The 19,456-nt window shown below is 45.7% G+C and overlaps 1 protein-coding gene across 2 annotated transcripts in view; it reads left to right on the top strand.

Moving 5' to 3' along the window:
• The window catches only part of ncf4 (neutrophil cytosolic factor 4), a 103,228-nt gene that overhangs the window by 33,710 nt on the left and 50,062 nt on the right, over positions 1–19,456 (top strand). Inside the window, exons 4-6 of one of the 2 annotated variants that reach the window (XM_073033747.1) lie at positions 5,120–5,190; positions 15,295–15,359; positions 17,249–17,306. In XM_073033747.1, the coding sequence (XP_072889848.1) occupies positions 5,120–5,190; positions 15,295–15,359; positions 17,249–17,306 (194 nt within the window). Of the gene's footprint in view, positions 1–5,119; positions 5,191–15,231; positions 15,360–17,248; positions 17,307–19,456 lie in introns of both variants that reach the window. The other variant, XM_073033746.1, reaches the window with a different exon arrangement.

Genomic DNA, 19,456 nt, shown 5'->3' with positions numbered 1-19,456 from the left:
TCATTTACAAGGAGTGCTGCCACAAGAAAGCAGCAACCATCATCAAGGACCCTAATCACCCAGGCTATGATTTCTTCTCGCTTCTACCATTCGGCAGGAGATAGAGAAGCTTTAAGTCCTTCACCACCAGCTTCAGGAATAGTTATTAACCTACAACCATTGGTCTTCTGAACCAGCATGGATAACTTAACCATATATAACCATATAACAATTACAGCATTGAAACAGGCCATCTCAGCCCTTCTAGTCCGTGCCGAACACTTACTCTCACCTAGTCCCACCGACCTGCACTCAGCTCATAACCCTCCATTCCTTTCCTGTCCATATGCCTATCCAATTTTACTTTAAATGACAATACCAAACCTGCCTCTACCACTTCTACTGGAAGCTCATTCCACATAGCTACCACTCTCTGAGTATAGAAATTCCTCGTGTTACCCCTAAACTTTTGCCCCCTAACTCTCAACTCATGTCCTCTTGTTTGACTCTCCCCTACTCTCAATGGAAAAAGCCTATCCATGTCAACTCTATCTATCCCCCTCATAATTTTAAATACCTCTATCAAGTCCCCCCTCAACCTTTTACGCTCCAAAGAATAAAGACCTAACTTGTTCAACCTTTCTCTGTAACTTAGGTGCTGAAACCCAGGTAATATTCTAGTAAATCTCCTCTGTACTCTCTCTATTTTGTTGACATCTTTCCTATAATTCGGTGACCAGAACTGTACACAATACTCCAAATTCAGCCTTAATTGCTTTCAAGAAGGAGCTAGATAGGTATCTTATGGATAGGGAAATCAAGGGATATGGGGACAAGGCAGGAACCGGGTATTGATAGTAGATGATCAGCCATGATCTCAAAATGGTGGTGCAGGCTCGAAGGGCCGAATGGTCTACTTCTGCACCTATTGTCTATTGTCTATTAACAATGCCTTGTACAATTTTAACATTACATCCCAACTCCTATACTCAATGCTCTGATTTATAAAGGCCAGCATACCAAAAGCTTTCTTCACCACCCTATCCACATGAGATTCCACCTTCAGGGAACTTCATTCACCTCAACTCCAAACTGACTCCACAACCTATGGACTCACTTTCAAGGACTCTACAGCTCACGTTCTCGATTTTATTTATTGATTTTTTATTATTTGCCCATACCCTGTATTGTCTTCTTTGTCCCATAGGTTGTTGGTCAGTATTTGTTTATTTACAGTTTTTTTATAAACTCTATTGTATTTCTTTATTTTCCTTTAATTTAAACTTTGAACTTTAATTAAAAGGGGGAAGATTCTTGCCTTAGAGAATTCAGTCTTTGGAATTTTTTGCCAGAGAGAGTGAGGGGGCAGAGTACCTTCTTCTATTCAAGCCTGCCGCAGGGATTTTTAATCAGTTAGGGAATCGAGGGTAATGAGGAAAGAACAGGAAGTTTAGTTCAGCCAAAATTCTAATGAATAGCAGAGCAGAGCAGAGCAGTCGACTGTACTTCCCTAGAAGGTTGGCGTCATTCAATGTCTGTAGTGAGATGCTGAAGATGTTCTATAGGACAGTTGTGGAGAGCGCCCTCTTCTTTGTGGTGGCGTGTTGGGGAGGCAGCATTAAGAAGAGGGACGCCTCACGTCTTAATAAGCTGGTAAGGAAGGCGGGCTCTGTCGTGGGCAAAGTACTGGAGAGTTTAACATCGGTAGCTGAGCGAAGGGCGCTGAGTAGGCTACGGTCAATTATGGAAAACCCTGAACATCCTCTACATAGCACCATCCAGAGACAGAGAAGCAGTTTCAGCGACAGGTTGCTATCGATGCAATGCTCCTCAGACAGGATGAAGAGGTCAATACTCCCCAATGCCATTAGGCTTTACGATTCAACCGCCAGGAGTAAGATATGTTAAAGTGCAAGGGTTGATTGTATTTAATGTATTTAAGTAAACTACTTAAGAACTTTTTAAAAGCTATTATTAATGCTTTTTGAGAGAGTGATTTAGATGCATATCATATTTTTACTGAGTTAAGTGTGTATGTAATTAGTTTTGCTACAACAAGTGTATGGGACATTGGAAAAAATGTTGAATTTCCCCATGGGGATGAATAAAGTATCTATCTATCTATCTATCTCTATCAGTCTCGAGGATATACTTGTCTCATGAAGTTGACAGAGGACTGATCTACGATGTTAGACATTGGACAAGAGAAAGAGGTTGAGAATTCTGCTGAAGTCTTTCAGCAGCAGAGTGGGTTAAGCAGAATTACCCACAAACCAGTGATCAGTAAGTTAATAGATCCTGACAACTCAAGCTAAAGCAAAATAATGATTACCTTTGTGTTGGTAATGAGGAGGTTGCCTGAGATACAGCTTCTGGTTGGCTGCTGTACCGTGTGGTTGATTCAACCCATCATTAACTTCCCAGTTTCTCCTTGGAAAAGAGGAGCCAAGAAAGATGGAACTTTGATTAAAGCTCTTCCTTTCACTTCTTGGCACCTAGAGACAGAGAGTCAAGAGTCTATGCCTCTAGGAAGCAATGTCTCAGAGAGGCGGCATCCATTATTAAGGATCCCACCAGCCAGGACATGCCCTTTCCACATCTTTCCAGAGAGGACTGAAGATGCTTTAGGAGCAGTTTCTTCCCCTCTGCCATCAGATTTCAGAATGAGCTGTGAAACCATTCTTACTACCTCACTACTTTTGCCTTACTTATATTTATATATGCTGTATATACAATATATATATATTCATTTCCCTTCATTTATTTAGGACATTATGCCCCTTATTTGGGACAGGAGATTGGCCAAGCAGTTTCTAACTAGCGTCAGTTGGGTGTCCTTGTGTGGCCATTAGAGACTACACTGTGCATAGAGCGAACAATTCTTAAATGGTGTCAGTCAAATGTTAGGGTTCAAAAAGCAGTGATTTTTGTCACTGATAGTTGGAGAGAAATAAGCAGTAAGACAATTCAGAACTGTTCTGCTCACTGCAGTTACAAGTATTCGGGTTTGGAAGTGCCAGAAGCAGCCGGAAGTGAGAATGAAACTATTTCACTACTTCAACGAGTTAGGAACTACAAAGAATGTAATCTTTGGTCCTCACCGGACGCTCATCTCTCACCAGAAGCTCCAAGTAGCTGTTTGCATGCGACAGCGGTACATCCCGATACACTGATTCAACAGGCAGGCTAAAGCAGGTGAGGGTAGCCGGTGTGGCTCCCAACCCGGTGAGACAGGGACCTGCCTTTCCCAGCATGTGGGATCAGTTCCAGTGGACATTGAGATACAACGGCCAGGAAGGTGGTTTTGTAATGCTCCTTGGAGAGTGAAGGACATGACAAGGCACAGAGGATGTCACATTCTGTGGAGAGAAATGAACAAGTTCAAAGTTCACAGTAAATTTATTATCAGAGTGCATACACTAAGTGGCCACTTTATTAGGTACCTCCTATACCTAATAAAGTGGCCATTCAGTGTATGTTTGTGATTTTCTGCTGCTGTAGCCGATCCACTTCAAAATTTGACATGTTGTGTGTTCAAAGATGCTCTCCTGCACAGCACTGTTGTAACATGTGGTTATCCGAGTTACTGTCATCTTCGTGTCTGCCTGAACCAGTTTGTCCATTTTCCTCTGACCTCTCTCATTAACCACAGAACAGCTGCTCACTATATATTTTTTTTGTTTTTCATACCATTCTCTGTAAACTCTAGAGACTGTTTTGTGTGAAACTCCCAGGAGATCAGCAGTTTCTGAAATACTGAAACCACACTGTCTGGCACCAACTACCATTCCATGGTCAAAGTAACTAAGATCACATTTCTTCCCCATTCTGATGTTCGGTCTGAACAACAACTGAACCTCGTGACCATGTCTGCATGCTTTTATGCATTGAGTTGCTGCCACCTGATTGGCTGATTAGATATTAGCATTAATGAGCAAGTGTACAGGTGTACTGAGTGAACTGGCCACTGATGATTGTCACCATATACTACCTTGAGATTCATTCTCTGCAGGCATTTACCCTTTATCTGGGACTGAATGGGTAGAGGAAAGGTAGCCACTATAAGGGGGTAAGGAGAGGGGTAGATCCAATTGAAGAGGAGTGATGGGGAGATGGTGGAGGAAAGAGTGGAGAAAGTAACAGACAAGTTCATGTAACTGTAGTGGTGAGCCTGTGGTTGAAATACAGGAAAGCATAGCACAGTGCAGGACCTTTGACCCTCGACATTGTACCAACACTTTCACCTCCTCTACCATCAATCTAACCACTCCCTCCCACAAAGCCCTCCATTTTTCCTTAATCCATGTGTCTATCTAAGAGCCTCTTAAAAGTCCCTAATGTATCTGCCTAATCACCACTGTCAGGGTGTTCCACATACCCAGCACACACACCCCAGATACTCACCCTGTTCCTCCTTCAGATACCTTAAAGTTATTCTCCTTTATATTAGCCATTTCCACCCTAGGAAAATGCCTCTGGCTCTTCACTCCATCTATGCCTCCTGCCATCTTGTACACCTCTATCAAGTCATCTCTCATTTCCCTTCTCTTCAAAGAGAAAAGCCCTAACTTGCTCAATCTTTCCTCATAAGATGACAGTGGAAATCACAGAGAGTGGAGGGGGAGATGTGGTGGACTCATGGAACTCCTGCCAAAGAGCAGAGGAAACCTTTATCAACCTTAACGAGACCTTGAGTCATAAGGCATTGGAGCAGAATTAGACCATTCAGTCTCTCAAATCTGCTCCGCCATACCGTCATATCCCTCTGAGCCCCATTCTCCGGCCTTCTCCCCAGAACCTTTAATGTCCTTATAATCAAGAACCTATTAACCTCTGCTTTAAATCTACCCAATGAGCTGGCCTCCACAGTCACCTGTGACAATGAATTCCACAGATTCACCCTGCTCTACCTTTGCTGTAGAATAGTAAAATGGAGACACAAGAGATGACGGGTGCTGGATTCCAGAGCAAACCGGGTGAAGGGTCTCAAATTGAGATGCTGACTGGATCACGGGGGTTTTGTAGTGGAATGTTACTACCCTGGCATCAGGGGTAAGGTCGGTGTTCTATGCTCGCTTGACTTGCCCTGTGATGCCTATGTTTATTCTGCTTGTAACAAGATCTCCTTGTTCCAAATTAGGGAAAGTTTACCTCGGCAACAAGCAAGAGATTGCAGAGAAACGAATACCTGAACTCAATATGTACATGAAGGTAGGAAGTTCCTTAAACAGCAGATGCTTCCCTTTCTCCCCCTTGTCCAGCTACTGTACTTCTTTGCATGATTCTTCCTTTCTCCAAGAGTCTCTCTATTCTTCTGTTGCAATTTAATGGATTTGACAATGGTATTCAAAGTCAGGAAATGTTTTGGGAAAGAATAAATAAGGACATCACGATGAGACAAACAAGGTCGTCAGATTGAAGATCTTTGACAGATTGAGACAAGCAAGGGTTAACACCACCTCCCCCTCCCCACCACCGCCATTCTGACCAATTTATACAGGAGCACCATCGAGAGTGTCCTGACCAGCTTCATCTCTGTCTGGTAGGGGAATTGCAAGCCATCTGACCACAAGACCCTACAGAGGATCATGAGGACTGCTGAGAGGATCATCGGGGTCTCTCTTCCACCCATCCGAGATAGTTATCAGGAGTGCTGTGTATATGGGACCCTTAGCATTGTCAAAGATCCCTCCCATCCGTCCCACAATCTCTTTGATCTCCTACCATTAGTCAGGAGGTACCGTAGTATTAGGACAAGGACTGTTTAGAATGGAAAACAGCTTCTTCCCCAAGGCTGTGAGACCACTGAACTCCCTGCCTCCACCCAGCTCTCATCACACATAAAAAGCCAGTAGTGTTCACTTTTTAACTTGTGTCATACATGCACCTTATGCTAAATGTCAATCTTCTGGGTTATATTTTAGTATTTGTGATAATGTTACTTTATGTGTTGCGGGTGAGTTATATGTACTACGAGGTGCACCTTTGTCTCATTTGGCAATATACATGTATTTGGTTGAATGATAATAAATGGGAACTTGAACTTGAGAAGACCTGGAGGAGATCAGGATAACTATTTTATCTCAGTGAGCTATAGCATCTGAAAAGGCGATGGAAACAGATTGATTGGAAATGTTCCAAGTGGAAATGAATCCGTACTGAACAATATCACAAAGAGTGATATGGGAAAGAAGCAAGGGGTGGGACTAATTGCCTAACAAAAGTTAAACGTGGGCTTGGCAGATTCTTAGGTTTTTGAATGAATCATTTTCCACTGAAACTCTTTGGTAAATTATTCTTGTCACATTTACTGAGCTGTTTTGTTTTGCATGTCACCAGATGGATCATTTCATTCATTATCATTGCCGTGCTGTGTGACATGGGCAAAAGCACGGTCCCATTGGCAAAACTTTCTACAGAAGTGCCTTTTACTGGGCAGTGTCTTTACAAGACAGGCTACACCAGCCATTATCAATACTCTTCAGAGATTGCCTGCCTGATGTTGGTGGTCACATAACCAGGACTTGTGATATGCACCAGCTGCTCATACAGCCATCCACCACCTGCTCCCATGGCTTCAAGTGACCCTGATTGGGAGGCTAAGCAGATGCTACACCTTGCCCAAGGGTGACCTGTAGGTTAGCGGAGAGAAAGAGCACCTTACTCCTGCTTTGGTAGAGATATATCTCCACCCCACCACCTGAAAATTCAGTACATCAGTGTATTGAGGTATTTGGTAGGAGGCCTGGTAGCCTTGCTTCACAGCGCCGGTGATCAGTGATCAGGGTTCAATTCCCGCTACCATCTGTAAAAGGTCTGTGCATTCTCCCCATGACCACTCAGGTTTCGTTCCGCGTTCCAAAGGCGTACGAGTTAGGTTACGTTGGTGCCAGAAGCATGGCTACACTTGACGGCTGACCCAAGCACATCCTCTGTTGAAATAAATGACACATTTCACTGTGTGTTTTGATCTATATCTGACAAATAAAAGCTAATCTTTAATCTATAAGGGAAAGCGATAACAGACTGGAGAGTAACGTGTTACTGTTACAAAGAAAGTACAGTGCAGACAGATAATAAGGTGGAAGGCCATTCCAAAGTTGATGGTGAAGTCAAGAACCCATTTTATTCAATCATTGAATCCTTTTGACGCCATTGAACCTGGGGGGATGTGCTTTCAGGCTTTTGTTACCTACTGTCTGTTTATTTATTTATTTATTGTAATACTTAAAAGGCTTTTGCTGCTGACAAGGGTTTCAGAACAAATCTGGGTAACTCAGTAACCCTCCCAGGCTGTTAGAATGGGCTGTATCTGCATCTTCCTCTTTCAGGGGAATAATTATCCCAGGAGAGTTAATACGTTTCAATGAATTCCAGACATTTGCAATAGGTTTTCATATATCTCCCATTCCTCCTCTTTGTAAAGTATCTTCCAAATGTGTCAAATGAGGAGTGTGCAAGTAAGAGGCTGCACTCTAATTTAATAGGCTGAATAATCTGCAAAGGCGTCAATGTTTAGAGGTTATCTATGTCTCCGTATCACACCCAAGTGTCTGTTCTTCACTTGGAAGCATGAAGACTGTAGATTTGTTTCCCCTTGAAGTCCAAGGAAGTCCACCCCTCCTACAAATGACCAGGTGCTGTGTCTCTCCATGGCCGACGTGAGAAGAACCCTGTGCAGGGTCAACTCATGGAAGGCTGCTGGACCAGACAACATCCCTGGTAGAGTGCTCAGAGGATGTGCAGACCAGCTAGCAGATGTTCTCACTGACATCTTCAACATTTCCCTGAGCAGCGCCACCGTTCCAACGTGCTTCAAGGCCGCCACCATCGTCCCCGTGCCGAAGAAGTCTTCAGTGTCCTGCCTAAATGACTACCGTCCCATTGCACTTACATCCATCATCATGAAGTGTTTCGAGAGGCTCGTCATGAGGCATATCAAGACCTTGCTGCCCCCCTTACTGGACCCCCTGCAGTTTGCGTACCATCCCAACCGCTCAACAGATGACACCATTGCCATCACCCTCCACCTGGCCCTAACCCACCTGGACAAAAAAGACACGTACATTCAGATGCTGTTCATAGACTTCAGTTCAGCATTCAACACAATCATCCCTCAGAAACTGATTGGAAAGCTGAGCCTACTGGGCCTGAACACCTCCCTCTGCAACTGCATCCTAGACTTCCTGACTGGGAGACCTCAGACAGTCTGGATTGGGAGCAGCATCTCCAACACCATCACACTGAGCACGGGGGCTCCCCAGGGCTCCCCAGGGCTCCACTGCTGTTCACTCTGCTGACCAATGACTGTGCTGTAACACACAGCTCAAACCATATCATCAAGTTCGCCGATGACACGACAGTGGTGGGTCTCATCAGCAAGAACGAGTCAGCTTACAGAGAGGAGGTGCAGCAGCTAACGGACTGGTGCAGAGCCAACAACCTGTCTCTTAATTTAACAAAACAAAAGAGATGGTTGTTGACTTCAGGAGGACACAGAGTGACCACTCCCCACTGAACATCGACGGCTCCTCGGTAAAGATCATAAAGAGCACCAAATTTCTTGCTGTTCACTTGACGGAGAATCTCACCTGGTCCCTCAACACCAGCTCCATAGCAAAGAAAGCCCAGCAGCGTCTCTACTTTCTGTGAAAGCTGAGGAAAATCCATCTCCCAACCCCCATCCTCATCACATTCTACAGGGGTTGTATTGAGAGCATCCTGAGCAGCTGCATCACTGCCTGGTTCAGAAATTGCACCATCTCGGATCGCAAGACCCTGCAGCGGATAGTGAGATCAGCTGAGAAGATCATCGGGGTCTCTCTTCCTGCCATCATGGACATTTACACTACACGCTGCATCCGCAAAGGAAACAGCATTATGAAGGACCCCATGCATCCCTCATACAATCTCTTCTCCCTCCTGCTGTCTGGGAAAAGGCTCCGAAGCATTCGGGCTCTCACAGCCAGACTATGTTACAGTTTCTTCCCCCAAGCTATCAGACTCCTCAATACCCACAGCCTGGACTGACACCTTGCCCTACTGTCCTGTTTATTATTTATTGTAATGCCTGCACTGTTTTGTGCACTTTATGCAGTCCAGTATAGGTCTGTAGTCTAGTGTAGCTTTCTCTGTGTGTGTTTTTTTTAATGTATTTCAGTCTAGTTTTTGTACTGTGTCATGTAACACCATGGTCCTGAAAAACGTTGTCTCATTTTTACTGTGCACTGTACCAGCAGTTATGGTCAAAATGACAATAAAAGTGACTTGACTTGACTTGACTTGATACTGTGCGGAGTAGGTCCTTCCAGGCCTTTGAGCCATGCCAATCCTGGAACCCTAACCTAATCATGGGCCAATTTACAATGACTATTTAACCAAATCGGTACGTCTTTGGAGAATGGGGGGAAACCGGATCACCCAGGGAAAACCCATGCATTCCATGAGGAGTGTGTTACAGAGGAATTGAACTCTGAACTTCCACACCCTCGAGCTGTAATAATGTTGTGCTCCTGTGGTGCTGTTTGATAGCTGGGGGATGAATTTATATCTGGAGTGGGTGGGTCTTTGATGACCGAGGCAGTGAGAAGTATAGACAAGAGTCCATGGAGGGGAGGCTGGTTGTCGATGTCAATTCTTCTGCATCCTGGGAGCAGTTGTTAATTGCTTTAAATCTTTCAAAGAACCTTTATCATCTAATGACGCTGGTCTGGCCTGGGCCCCACTGAATACCAGGAGGTTGAGTGTGTTGTTAATTACTGATATTTCTGCTGTCAGCAGTATTTTCATCAAAGGAACATTAATGACATCCATTAATACTTGCAAGTTTAACCCTAGTCATTTTCATTCCAGAATGTAAGAGTCATAAAATATCTTGAAAGAGCCTGTTTTTTGCAACTTCACGAGGCCTCCGTGAACTTTATAACAGCCGACGTACTCTTTGAAGGCTAATGCTGTGGAAATGTATAAAGTGCTGGAGTCTACTTGTATATACAAAGTTCCCACAAACATAGCGTTTAAAAATGTTAATTGAGGACTGAGAAATTGCCCTGGTCTCTTTGGACTGAGCTATGTGGTATTGTGGTATTGTTCTCTTACTGGTAATGAACAGCAGACAGACCGGTTTCAGAACAACGGCACAGTCATAAGGAATGTTAATCAGAAAGATTAACAGAGTTGAAAGGACAGGGGAAGAGAGATAACTATACCGTAATCAAATGGGCACAAGAGAGCTCAGGGAAACACTAAGGCAGAAATTGGCCGAGAGCATACTCATGAAAAGCAGGGATACATTGGAAAAATTCAGCAGGTCAGGCAGTATCCATGGAGGGAGAAACAGGATTGATGGTTTAGGTCTAAGATCCTTCATTGGAACAGAGAGGGAAAGCGATCAAGTTAGTTTACAAAGAGGAGGAGCGCAGGTGCTGGAATCTGGAACACTGGAGGAACTTAGCACTGAGGCAATGTCTAGGGAGGCAGTGGACAGGCAACATTTCACATCAACACTGCGAGAGAACAAATAGAATATTTGTGATTGGTTAACAGACAGACAGACATACTTTATTAATCCCGAGGGAAATCGGGTTTCGTTACAGCCGCGCCAACGAAGAATAGTGTAGAAATATAAAGCCATAAATAATTAAATAATAATAAGTTAATCATGCCAAGTGGAAATAAGTCCAGGACCAGCCTATTGGCTCAGGGTGTCTGACACTGTGAGGGAGGAGTTGTAAAGTTTGATGGCCACAGGCAGTAATGACTTCCTATGACGCTCAGTGTTACATCTCGGTGGAATGAGTCTCTGGCTGAATGTACTCCTGTGCCTAACCAGTACATTATGGAGTGGATGGGAGTCATTGTCCAAGATGGCGTGCAACTTGGACAGCATCCTCTTTTCAGACACCACCATCAGAGAGTCCAGTTTCACCCCCACAACATCACTGGCCTTACGAATGAGTTTGTTGATTCTGTCGGTGTCTGCTACCCTCAGCCTGCTGCCCCAGCACACAACAGCAAACATGATAGCACTGGTCACCACAGACTCGTAGAACATCCTCAGCATCGTCCGGCAGATGTTAAAGGACCTCAGTCTCCTCGGGAAATAGAGACGGCTCTGACCCTTCTTGTAGACAGCCTCAGTGTTCTTTGACCAGTCCAGTTTATTGTCAATTCGTATCCCCAGGTATTTGTAATCCTCCACCATGTCCACACTGACCCCTTGAATGGAAACAGGGGTGACCGGTGCCTTAGCCCTCCTCAGGTCCACCACCAGCTCCTTAGTCTTTTTCACATTAGGCTGCAGATGATTCTGCTCGCACCATGTGACAAAGTTTCCCACCGTAGCCCTGTACTCAGCCTCATCTCCCTTGCTGATGCATCCAACTATGGCAGAGTCATCAGAAAACTTCTGAAGATGGCAAGACTCTGTGCAGTAGTTGAAGTCCAAGGTGTAGATGGTGAAGAGAAAGGGAGACAGGACAGTCCCCTGTGGAGCCCCAGTGCTGCTGACTACTCTGACACACAGTGTTGCAAGCGCACTTACTGTGGTCTGCCAGCCAGGTAATCAATAATCCATGACACCAGGGAAGCATCCACCTGCATCACTGTCAGCTTCTCACCCAACAGAGCAGGGCGGATGGTGTTGAACGCACTGGAGAAATCAAAAAATATAACCCTCACAGTGCTCGCCGGCTTGTCCAGGTGGGCGTAGACACGGTTCAACAGGTAGACCGAGATACACGGATGGTATTCAGGAACACCGGAAAATCTGTAGATGCTGGAAATCCAAAGCAACATACATAAAATGCTGGAGGAACTCAGCAGGTCAGGCAGCATCTATGGAAAAGAGTAAACAGTCAACATTTCCAAAGATGTACCAGCTGGGTTAAAAGGGAAGTAGAATTAAAATGAGTGGCGATAGGGGGATTCTACTTTTTCTGGAGGATGAAGCATAGATGCTTGGTAAAGCAGTCTCCCAAACTATGTCAGGTGATGGACTATGTCAGCAAAGTGGTGTTCCAAACCGATACAACTCTCTGATACCTCCTCTTATTTACCCCTTGATCATGACCCCACTAAGGAGCACCAGGCCACGTCTCCTATACCATCACCAACCTTATCAGCTCTGGGGATCTCCCATCCACTGCCACCAACCTCATAGTTCCCACACCCCGCACTTCCCATTTCTACCTCCTACCCAAGATCCACAAACCTGCCTGTCCAGGTAGACCCATTGTCTCAGTTTGCTCCTGCCCCACCGAACTCATTTCTGTATACCTTGACACTGTCTTATCCCCCTTTATTCAATCCCTTCCCACCTATGTTCGTGACACTTCTCACGCTTTGAATTTTTTCAATGATTTTAAGTTCCCTGGCCCCCACCGCCTTATTTTCACCATGGATGTCCAGTCCCTATATACCTCCATCCTCCACCCGGACGGTCTCAAAGCTCTTCGCTTCTTTTGGATTCCAGACCTAACCATTTCCCTTCTACCACCATTCTCCTCCATCTAACGGAATTAGTTCTTACTCTCAATAATTTCTCTTTTGGCTCCTCCCACTTCCTCCAAACCAAGGGTGTAGCCATGCTCACCTGCATGGGTCCCAGTTATGCCTGCCTTTTTGTTGGCTTTGTGGAACAATCCAAGTTCCAAGTCTATACGGATATCCATCCCCCTCTTTTCCTTCGCTACATCGACGACTGCATTGGCGCTGCCTCCTGCACGCATGCTGAGCTGGTTGACTTCATTAACTTTGCCTCCAACTTTCACCCTGCCCTCAAATTTACCTGGTCCACTTCTGACACATCCCTCCCCTTTCTTGATCTTTCTGTCTCCATCTCTGGAGATGGCTTATCTACTGATATCTACTATAAGCCTACAGACTCTCACAGCTACCTGGACTATTCCTCTTCCCACCCTGTCTCTTGCAAAAATGCTATTCCCTTCTCACAATTCCTCCGTCTCCGCCGCATCTGCTCTCAGGATGAGGCTTTTCACTCCAGGACGAAGGAGATGTCTTCCTTTTTTAAACAAAGGGGCTTCCCTTCTTCCACCATCAACTCTGCTCTCAAACGCATCTCTCCCATTTCCCGCACATCTGCCCTCACCCATCTGCCTGCCACCCCACTCAGGATAGGGTTCCCCTTGTCCTCACCTAACTCCCCACCAGCCTCCGGGTCCAACGTATAATTCTCTGTAACTTCCACCACCTCCAATGGGATCCCACTACCAAGCATATCTTTCCTTCCCCCCTTCTTTCTGCTTTCCGCAGGGATCCCTTGTCCATTTGTTCCCCCCCCCCCATCCCTTCCCACCAATCTCCCTCCTGGCACTTATCCTTGTAAGCAGAACAAGTGCTACACCTGCCCTTACACCCTCCCTCATCACCATTCAGGGCCCCAGACAGCCCTTCCAGGTGAGGCGACACTTCACCTGTGAGTTGGCCAGTGTAGTATACTGTGTCCGGTGCTCCCAGTGTGGCCTTTTATATATTGGTGAGACCCGACACAGACTGGGAGACCATTTCGCTGAACACCTATGCTCTGTCCGCCAGAGAAAGCAGGATCTCCCAGTGGCCACACATTTTAATTCCACATCCCATTCGCATTCTGATATGTCAATCCATGGCCTCCTCTACTGTCAAAATGAATTCAAACTCAGGAACAACAGCTTGTATACCGGCTGGGTAGCCTCCAACCTGATGGCATGAATATTGATTACTCTAACTTCCGTTAATGCCACTCCTCCCCTTCTTACCCCATCCCTGATATATTTAGTTTTTTCCCCCCTCCTTATTTTTTCTCTCTTTCTGCTCATCACTCTGCCTGTTCTCCATCTCCCTCTGGTGCTCCCCTCCCCCTTTCTTTCTCCCTAGGCCTCCCATCCCATGATCCTTTCCCTTCTCCAGCTCTGTATCCCTTTTGCCAATCACCTTTCCGGCTCTCAGGTTCACCCCTCCGCCTCCGGGCTTCTCCTATCATTTCTCATCTCTCCCCCCCCCCCCCCCCCACTACTTTCAAATCTCTTACAATCTTTCCTTTCAGTTAGTCCTGACGAAGGGTCTTGGCCCGAAACGTCAACAGCGCTACTCCCTATAGATGCTGCCTGGCCTGCTGCGTTCCACCAGCATTTTGTGTGTGTTGCTTGAATTTCCAGCATCTGCAGATTTCCTCGTATTTCAGTCCAAAATTGTGTTGGCTGACTGAGAGTAGGCGCTCGGTGAACCGTGCTCACAATCTGTGTCAGGTGATTGAGCATAGGTGCTCGTCGAATCTGTCTCCCAATCAAGTCGGGTGACGGAGAGTAGGTGCTCATCGAGCTGGTCTCCCAATCTACATCAGGTAATGGAGCCTGGGTGCTTGACAAAGCCATCTCCCAATCTATGTCGGATGATGGAGCGTAGGTGCTCGGTGAACTGCACTCACAATCTGTGTCAAGTGATGGAATATAGGTGCTTGGTTAACTGGTCTCCCAATTTATGTCATGTATCTACTATCTCCATGGGAAAAGCTTGCCCTACACATCTTTAAACATTCCCCACTCACCATAAAGCTATTTCCTTTAGTATTTGACATTTGTACTTTGAGAAAAGGACTCCAACTATCCATGCCTCTTGTTCTGTCAGATCTCCCCTTAGACTCTGATACTCCAGAGAAAACAAACCAAATCTTTCCAACCGCTTCATAACCTCGAATCCAGGCAGCAGCCTGGTGATCTTCTCTCCAGCCTCTCCGAAGCCTCCACATCCTTCCTGTAACTGGGTGCCCAGGTGTGGCCCAACCAATAGTTTCTGCAGCCGCAGCACCACTTCTGAACTATTAAGCTCAGAGCCCCGACCGGTGAAGGCAGGCACGAGGCAGGCCGTCTCTGCCATTCTGAATGGTCGATCCCTCGTTTTGAGATTTGGCTTAACACTGATGCATAAAGTAGAGCGACACAGTAGTGTAGTGGTTAGCACAACACTGTGATCACCAATTGGGGTTCAATTCTTGCCACTGTCTATCAGGAGTTTGTACGTTTCCCCCACATTCAAAGACAAACGGGTCAGTGTCAGTAAATCATGGGCATGCTCTGTTGGAGCCTGTAGTGTGGCGACCTTTGTGGGCTGCCCCCACCACATCCTTGGATCGTGTTTGTTGTTGACAAGTTTCACTGTTTCAACGTGACAAATAAAGCTGATCTTATTGAATAATCTTATAAAATAGGCTGATATCTTTTGACTGATTTTTCCTAATTTTCACAAAAATTCCAGAAAGTACTTGCCCTTCCGGCCTGGTTCCTCCTTAATGAAGATCTCCGGATTTTCTTCCATCAGACCACAGAAGACTGCAAGCAGGTACCAAACTCCCTCCGGAGACTGAGGCCACCCACTCGGAAAGTGTGAGTAACTGTGTGAATCAATTTATTTTGCACTTTGAATCGGAAGTTCTAGCAATACCTACAGGTGCTGAATTTTCTCTCTGTTGCAACTACAGAGGCCAGCTGCCTTTGGTTGCAGCTTCATTACCACCATTCCAGTCGCAGAGTCTCAACTCAAAGCATCCACCATCCCCTCCCCTCAGATCCCACCTGACAGAAGTTTGTCTTTTTCTCCATATTCGACATCTGCAGTCCTTGTGTTTACATCCATCTGATCGTCTCCCTTTATCTGTGCCGTTCCCTACGTGAGGCACTGTCTCAATAAGGCGGCATCTGCCACCCAGGATCCGCACCGTCTGGGTCGCGGCCTCTTCTTGCTGCTCCTGTGGGCTAAGAGGTAGGGAAGTCTCACACCATCAGGTTCAGGGATTGTTCTCTTTTCCTACAACCATCGTGTTCTTGTACTATCCTACACAACCCTTGTTATTAGACCATGAGACAGTGGAGCAGAATTATGCCATTCGACCCACCAAGTCTGCTCCATCACTTGATCAGAGCTGATTTATTTTCCCTCTCAATCCCATTCTCCTGCCTTAGACATCCTTCATAATCAAGAACATCCCTCCTTCACCATTCCCCATTCCCATTTCCCTCTCTCACTTTATCTCCTCCCTCTGGTGCTCCTCCCACTTTTCTTTCTTCTATGGCCTTCTGTCCTCACCTATCAGATTCCCCCTTCTCCAGCCCTGTATCTCTTTCACCAATCAACTCCAAAGCTCTTTACTTCACCCCCACCACTGTCCCTGGTTTCACCTATCACTTTATGTTTCTTCCTCCCGTCCCCCTCCTCCTAACACTGACTCCTCATCTGTTTTTCTCCAGTCCAGATGAAGGGTCTCGGCCCAAAATGTCGACTATACTCTTTTCCTTAGAAGCTGTCTGGCCTGCTGAGTTCCTCCAGCATTTTGTGTGTGTTGTAGGACCCTATCTAACTCTGCTTTAAGTGTACCCAATGACTTTGCCTCCACTGACGTCTGTGGCAATGAATTCCAGATTCACCACCTCTGGCTAAAGAAACTCCTCCTCATCTCTGTTCTAAACTGTGTTCTGAGGCTGTGCCCTCTGGTCCTAGACTGCCCCACAATCTGAAACATGTTCTCCATAAACACTCTATCTAGGCCTTTCAACATTCAATGAGATCCCCCTCAAGCTTCAGCAAGTTCAGAGCCATCAAATGATCCTCCTTCATAAACCCTTTCTTTCAGACATTTTCTGAGAAAAATACAATAGAATTTTACAAAAAATTATACACAAGCAGATAAAGACTGACAAGCAACAAATGTGCAAAAGAAGGCAAATTGTGCAGGTGAAGGTAATACAGAGAACGTGAATGCTGAGCACTTGAGAGTGAGTCTGTAGATGATAGAATCAGTTTGGAGTTGAGGTGAGTGAAGTTATCCTTGCTGGATCAGGAGCCTGATGGTCGACGGGTAATAACTGTTCCTGCAGCTGGTGGTGTGGGAGTCTCCTGTACCTCCTGCCTGATGGTAACAGCGAGGGGCATGTCCTGGATGGTGGGGGTCTTCGACGATGGATGCTGCTTTCTTATGGCAGTGCTCCCTGTAAATGTGCTGAATAGACTGGCCGGTGTCCACCACATTCTGTAGCCTTTTCTGATTAAAGCCAATCTGAAATCAAAAAGCCAAGGCATTTTATACTGCCAAGTCATTATGAGAAAGCAGAGATTGTGTTGTTTCTTGAAATGTACAATAATCAGACCCATTCTCTTCCAATAAAAATATACAAGTAACATCTTTGTCAGTTCTTTATTGGCGTGTTGTTAATTTAATCTGTTGCAATTATTTTAAATGTGTTATTACAACACTAAGTGCTCTTCATTTGTTCCTTAGCCAATCCAAAACAGCAAAGGGCGTACAGAGCACGGAACCAGAGGTCCCGAGGGCAGAGGTGGGTACTGCTGCCAGTGCTGAATCTGCACGTACAGCGGGAGCTGTTAGTTAAACCAGGCTCAATGGTCGCTGACTATTCAGTTCCTCCTTCCAATTTAACCCTACAAACCTTCCCAAGCTTTGCTGGTATTTAGTTTCACAGTTGTTGAGACCTGTGAGTCTGTTGGTAAGGTGGTGCAGTGGGTAGAGGCCATCGCTCATCACTCTAGCGTCCTGGCTTCGATCCTGCCCTCGGCTGCAATCTGTGTAAGGCCAAAAGGCTATAAAGCACTCGCTCAGTGGAAACTTTCTTAGTTACACGCACAACACGCTGGAGGAACTCAGCAGGTTGGGCAGCATCCGTGGAAATGAACAGTCAACGTTTTGGTCCGCACACTTTATTAGTTATCTCCTGTACCTAATAAAGTGGCCACTGAGTGAATGTTTATCATCTATTGTTGCTGTAGATCATCCACTTAAAGGTTTGACATGTTGTGCATTTCAGAGATGTTTTACTGCAACACCACTGTTATAACGTGGTTATTTGAGTTACTGTCGTAGAAACATAGAAAACCTACAGCACAATACAGGCCCTTCAGCCCACAAAGCTGTGCTGAATATGACCCTACCTTAGAACTACCTAGGCTTTACCAATAGCCCTCTATTTTTTTAAGCTCCACGTAGCTATCCAGGAGTCTCTTGAAAGACCCTATCGTTTTTTTCCTCCACCGCCCGCCGGCAGCCCATTCCACGCACTCACCACTCTTTGCATAAAAAACTTACCCCTGACATCTCCTCTGTACCTGCTTCCAAGCACCTTAAAACTATGCCCTCTCATTCTAGCCATTTCAGCCCTGGAGAAAAGCCTCTGACTATCCACATAATCAATGCCTCTCATTATCTTGTACTCCACTGTCAGATCACCTCACATCCTCCATTGCTCCGAGGAGAAAAGGCCGAGTTCACTCAACCTATTCTCATAGGCATGCTCCCCAATCCAGAAAGCATCCTTGTAACCCTCCTCTGCACCCTTTCTATAGTTTCCACATCCTTCCTGTAGTGAGGTGACCAGCATTGAGCACAGTATTCCAAGTGGAGTCTGACCAGGGTCTTATATAGCCTCAGCATTACCTCTTGGATGTTAAACTCAATCCCACGATTGATGATGTCCAATGCACCATGTGCCTTCTTAGCCACAGAGTCAACCTGCATAGCAGCTTTGTGTATCCTATGGACTTGGACCCCAAGATCCCTCTGATCCTCCACACTGCCAAGAGTCTTAGCATTAATGCTACATTCTGCCATCATATTTGACCTACCAAAATGAACCACCTCACATTACCTCGGTTGAAATCCATCTGCCACTTCTCAGCCCAGTTTTGCATCTTATCAATGTCCTGTTATAACCTCTGACAGCCCTCCACACTATCCACAACACCCCCAACCTTTGTTTACTAATCCATCCCTCCACTTCCTCATCCAGGTCATTTATAAAAATCATGAAGGGTAGGGGTCCCAGAACAGATCCCTGAGGCACACCACTTGTCAATGGCCTGCATGCAGAATATGACCCGTCTACGACCACTCTGCCTTCTGTGGGCAAGCTAGTTCTGGATCCACAGAGCAAAGACCCTTGGATCCCATGCCTCCTTACTTTCTCAATAAGCCTCGCATGGAGCTTTGTCAAATGCCTTGCTGAAATCCATATACACTACATCTACGGCTCTACCTTCATCAATGTGTTTAGTCACATCCTCAAAAAATTCAATCAGGCTCGTAAGGCATGACCTGCCTTTGACAAAGCCATGCTAATTCCTATTCATATTATGCCTCTCCAAATGTTCATAAATCCTGCCTCTCAGGATCTTCTCCATCAATTACCAACCACTAAGACTCACTGGTCTATAATTTCCTGGGCTATCCCTACTCCCTTTCTTGAATAAGGAAACAACATCCGCAACCCTCCAATCCTCCGGAACCTCTCCCGTCGTCATTGATGATGCAAAGATCATCACCAGAGGCTCAACAATCTCCTCCCTCGCCTCCCGCAATATCCTAGGGTATATCCCGTCCGACCTCGGTGACTTATCCAACTTGATGCTTTCCAAAAACTCCAGCACGTCCTCTTCCTTAATATCTACATTCTCAAGCTTTTTAGTCCAGTGCAAG

Source organism: Hemitrygon akajei, chromosome 31, assembly GCF_048418815.1.
Source record: "Hemitrygon akajei chromosome 31, sHemAka1.3, whole genome shotgun sequence".
NCBI lineage: Eukaryota > Metazoa > Chordata > Chondrichthyes > Myliobatiformes > Dasyatidae > Hemitrygon > Hemitrygon akajei.
Note: the sequence above shows the minus strand (reverse complement) of the source record. Positions and strands in the feature narration are given on the sequence as shown.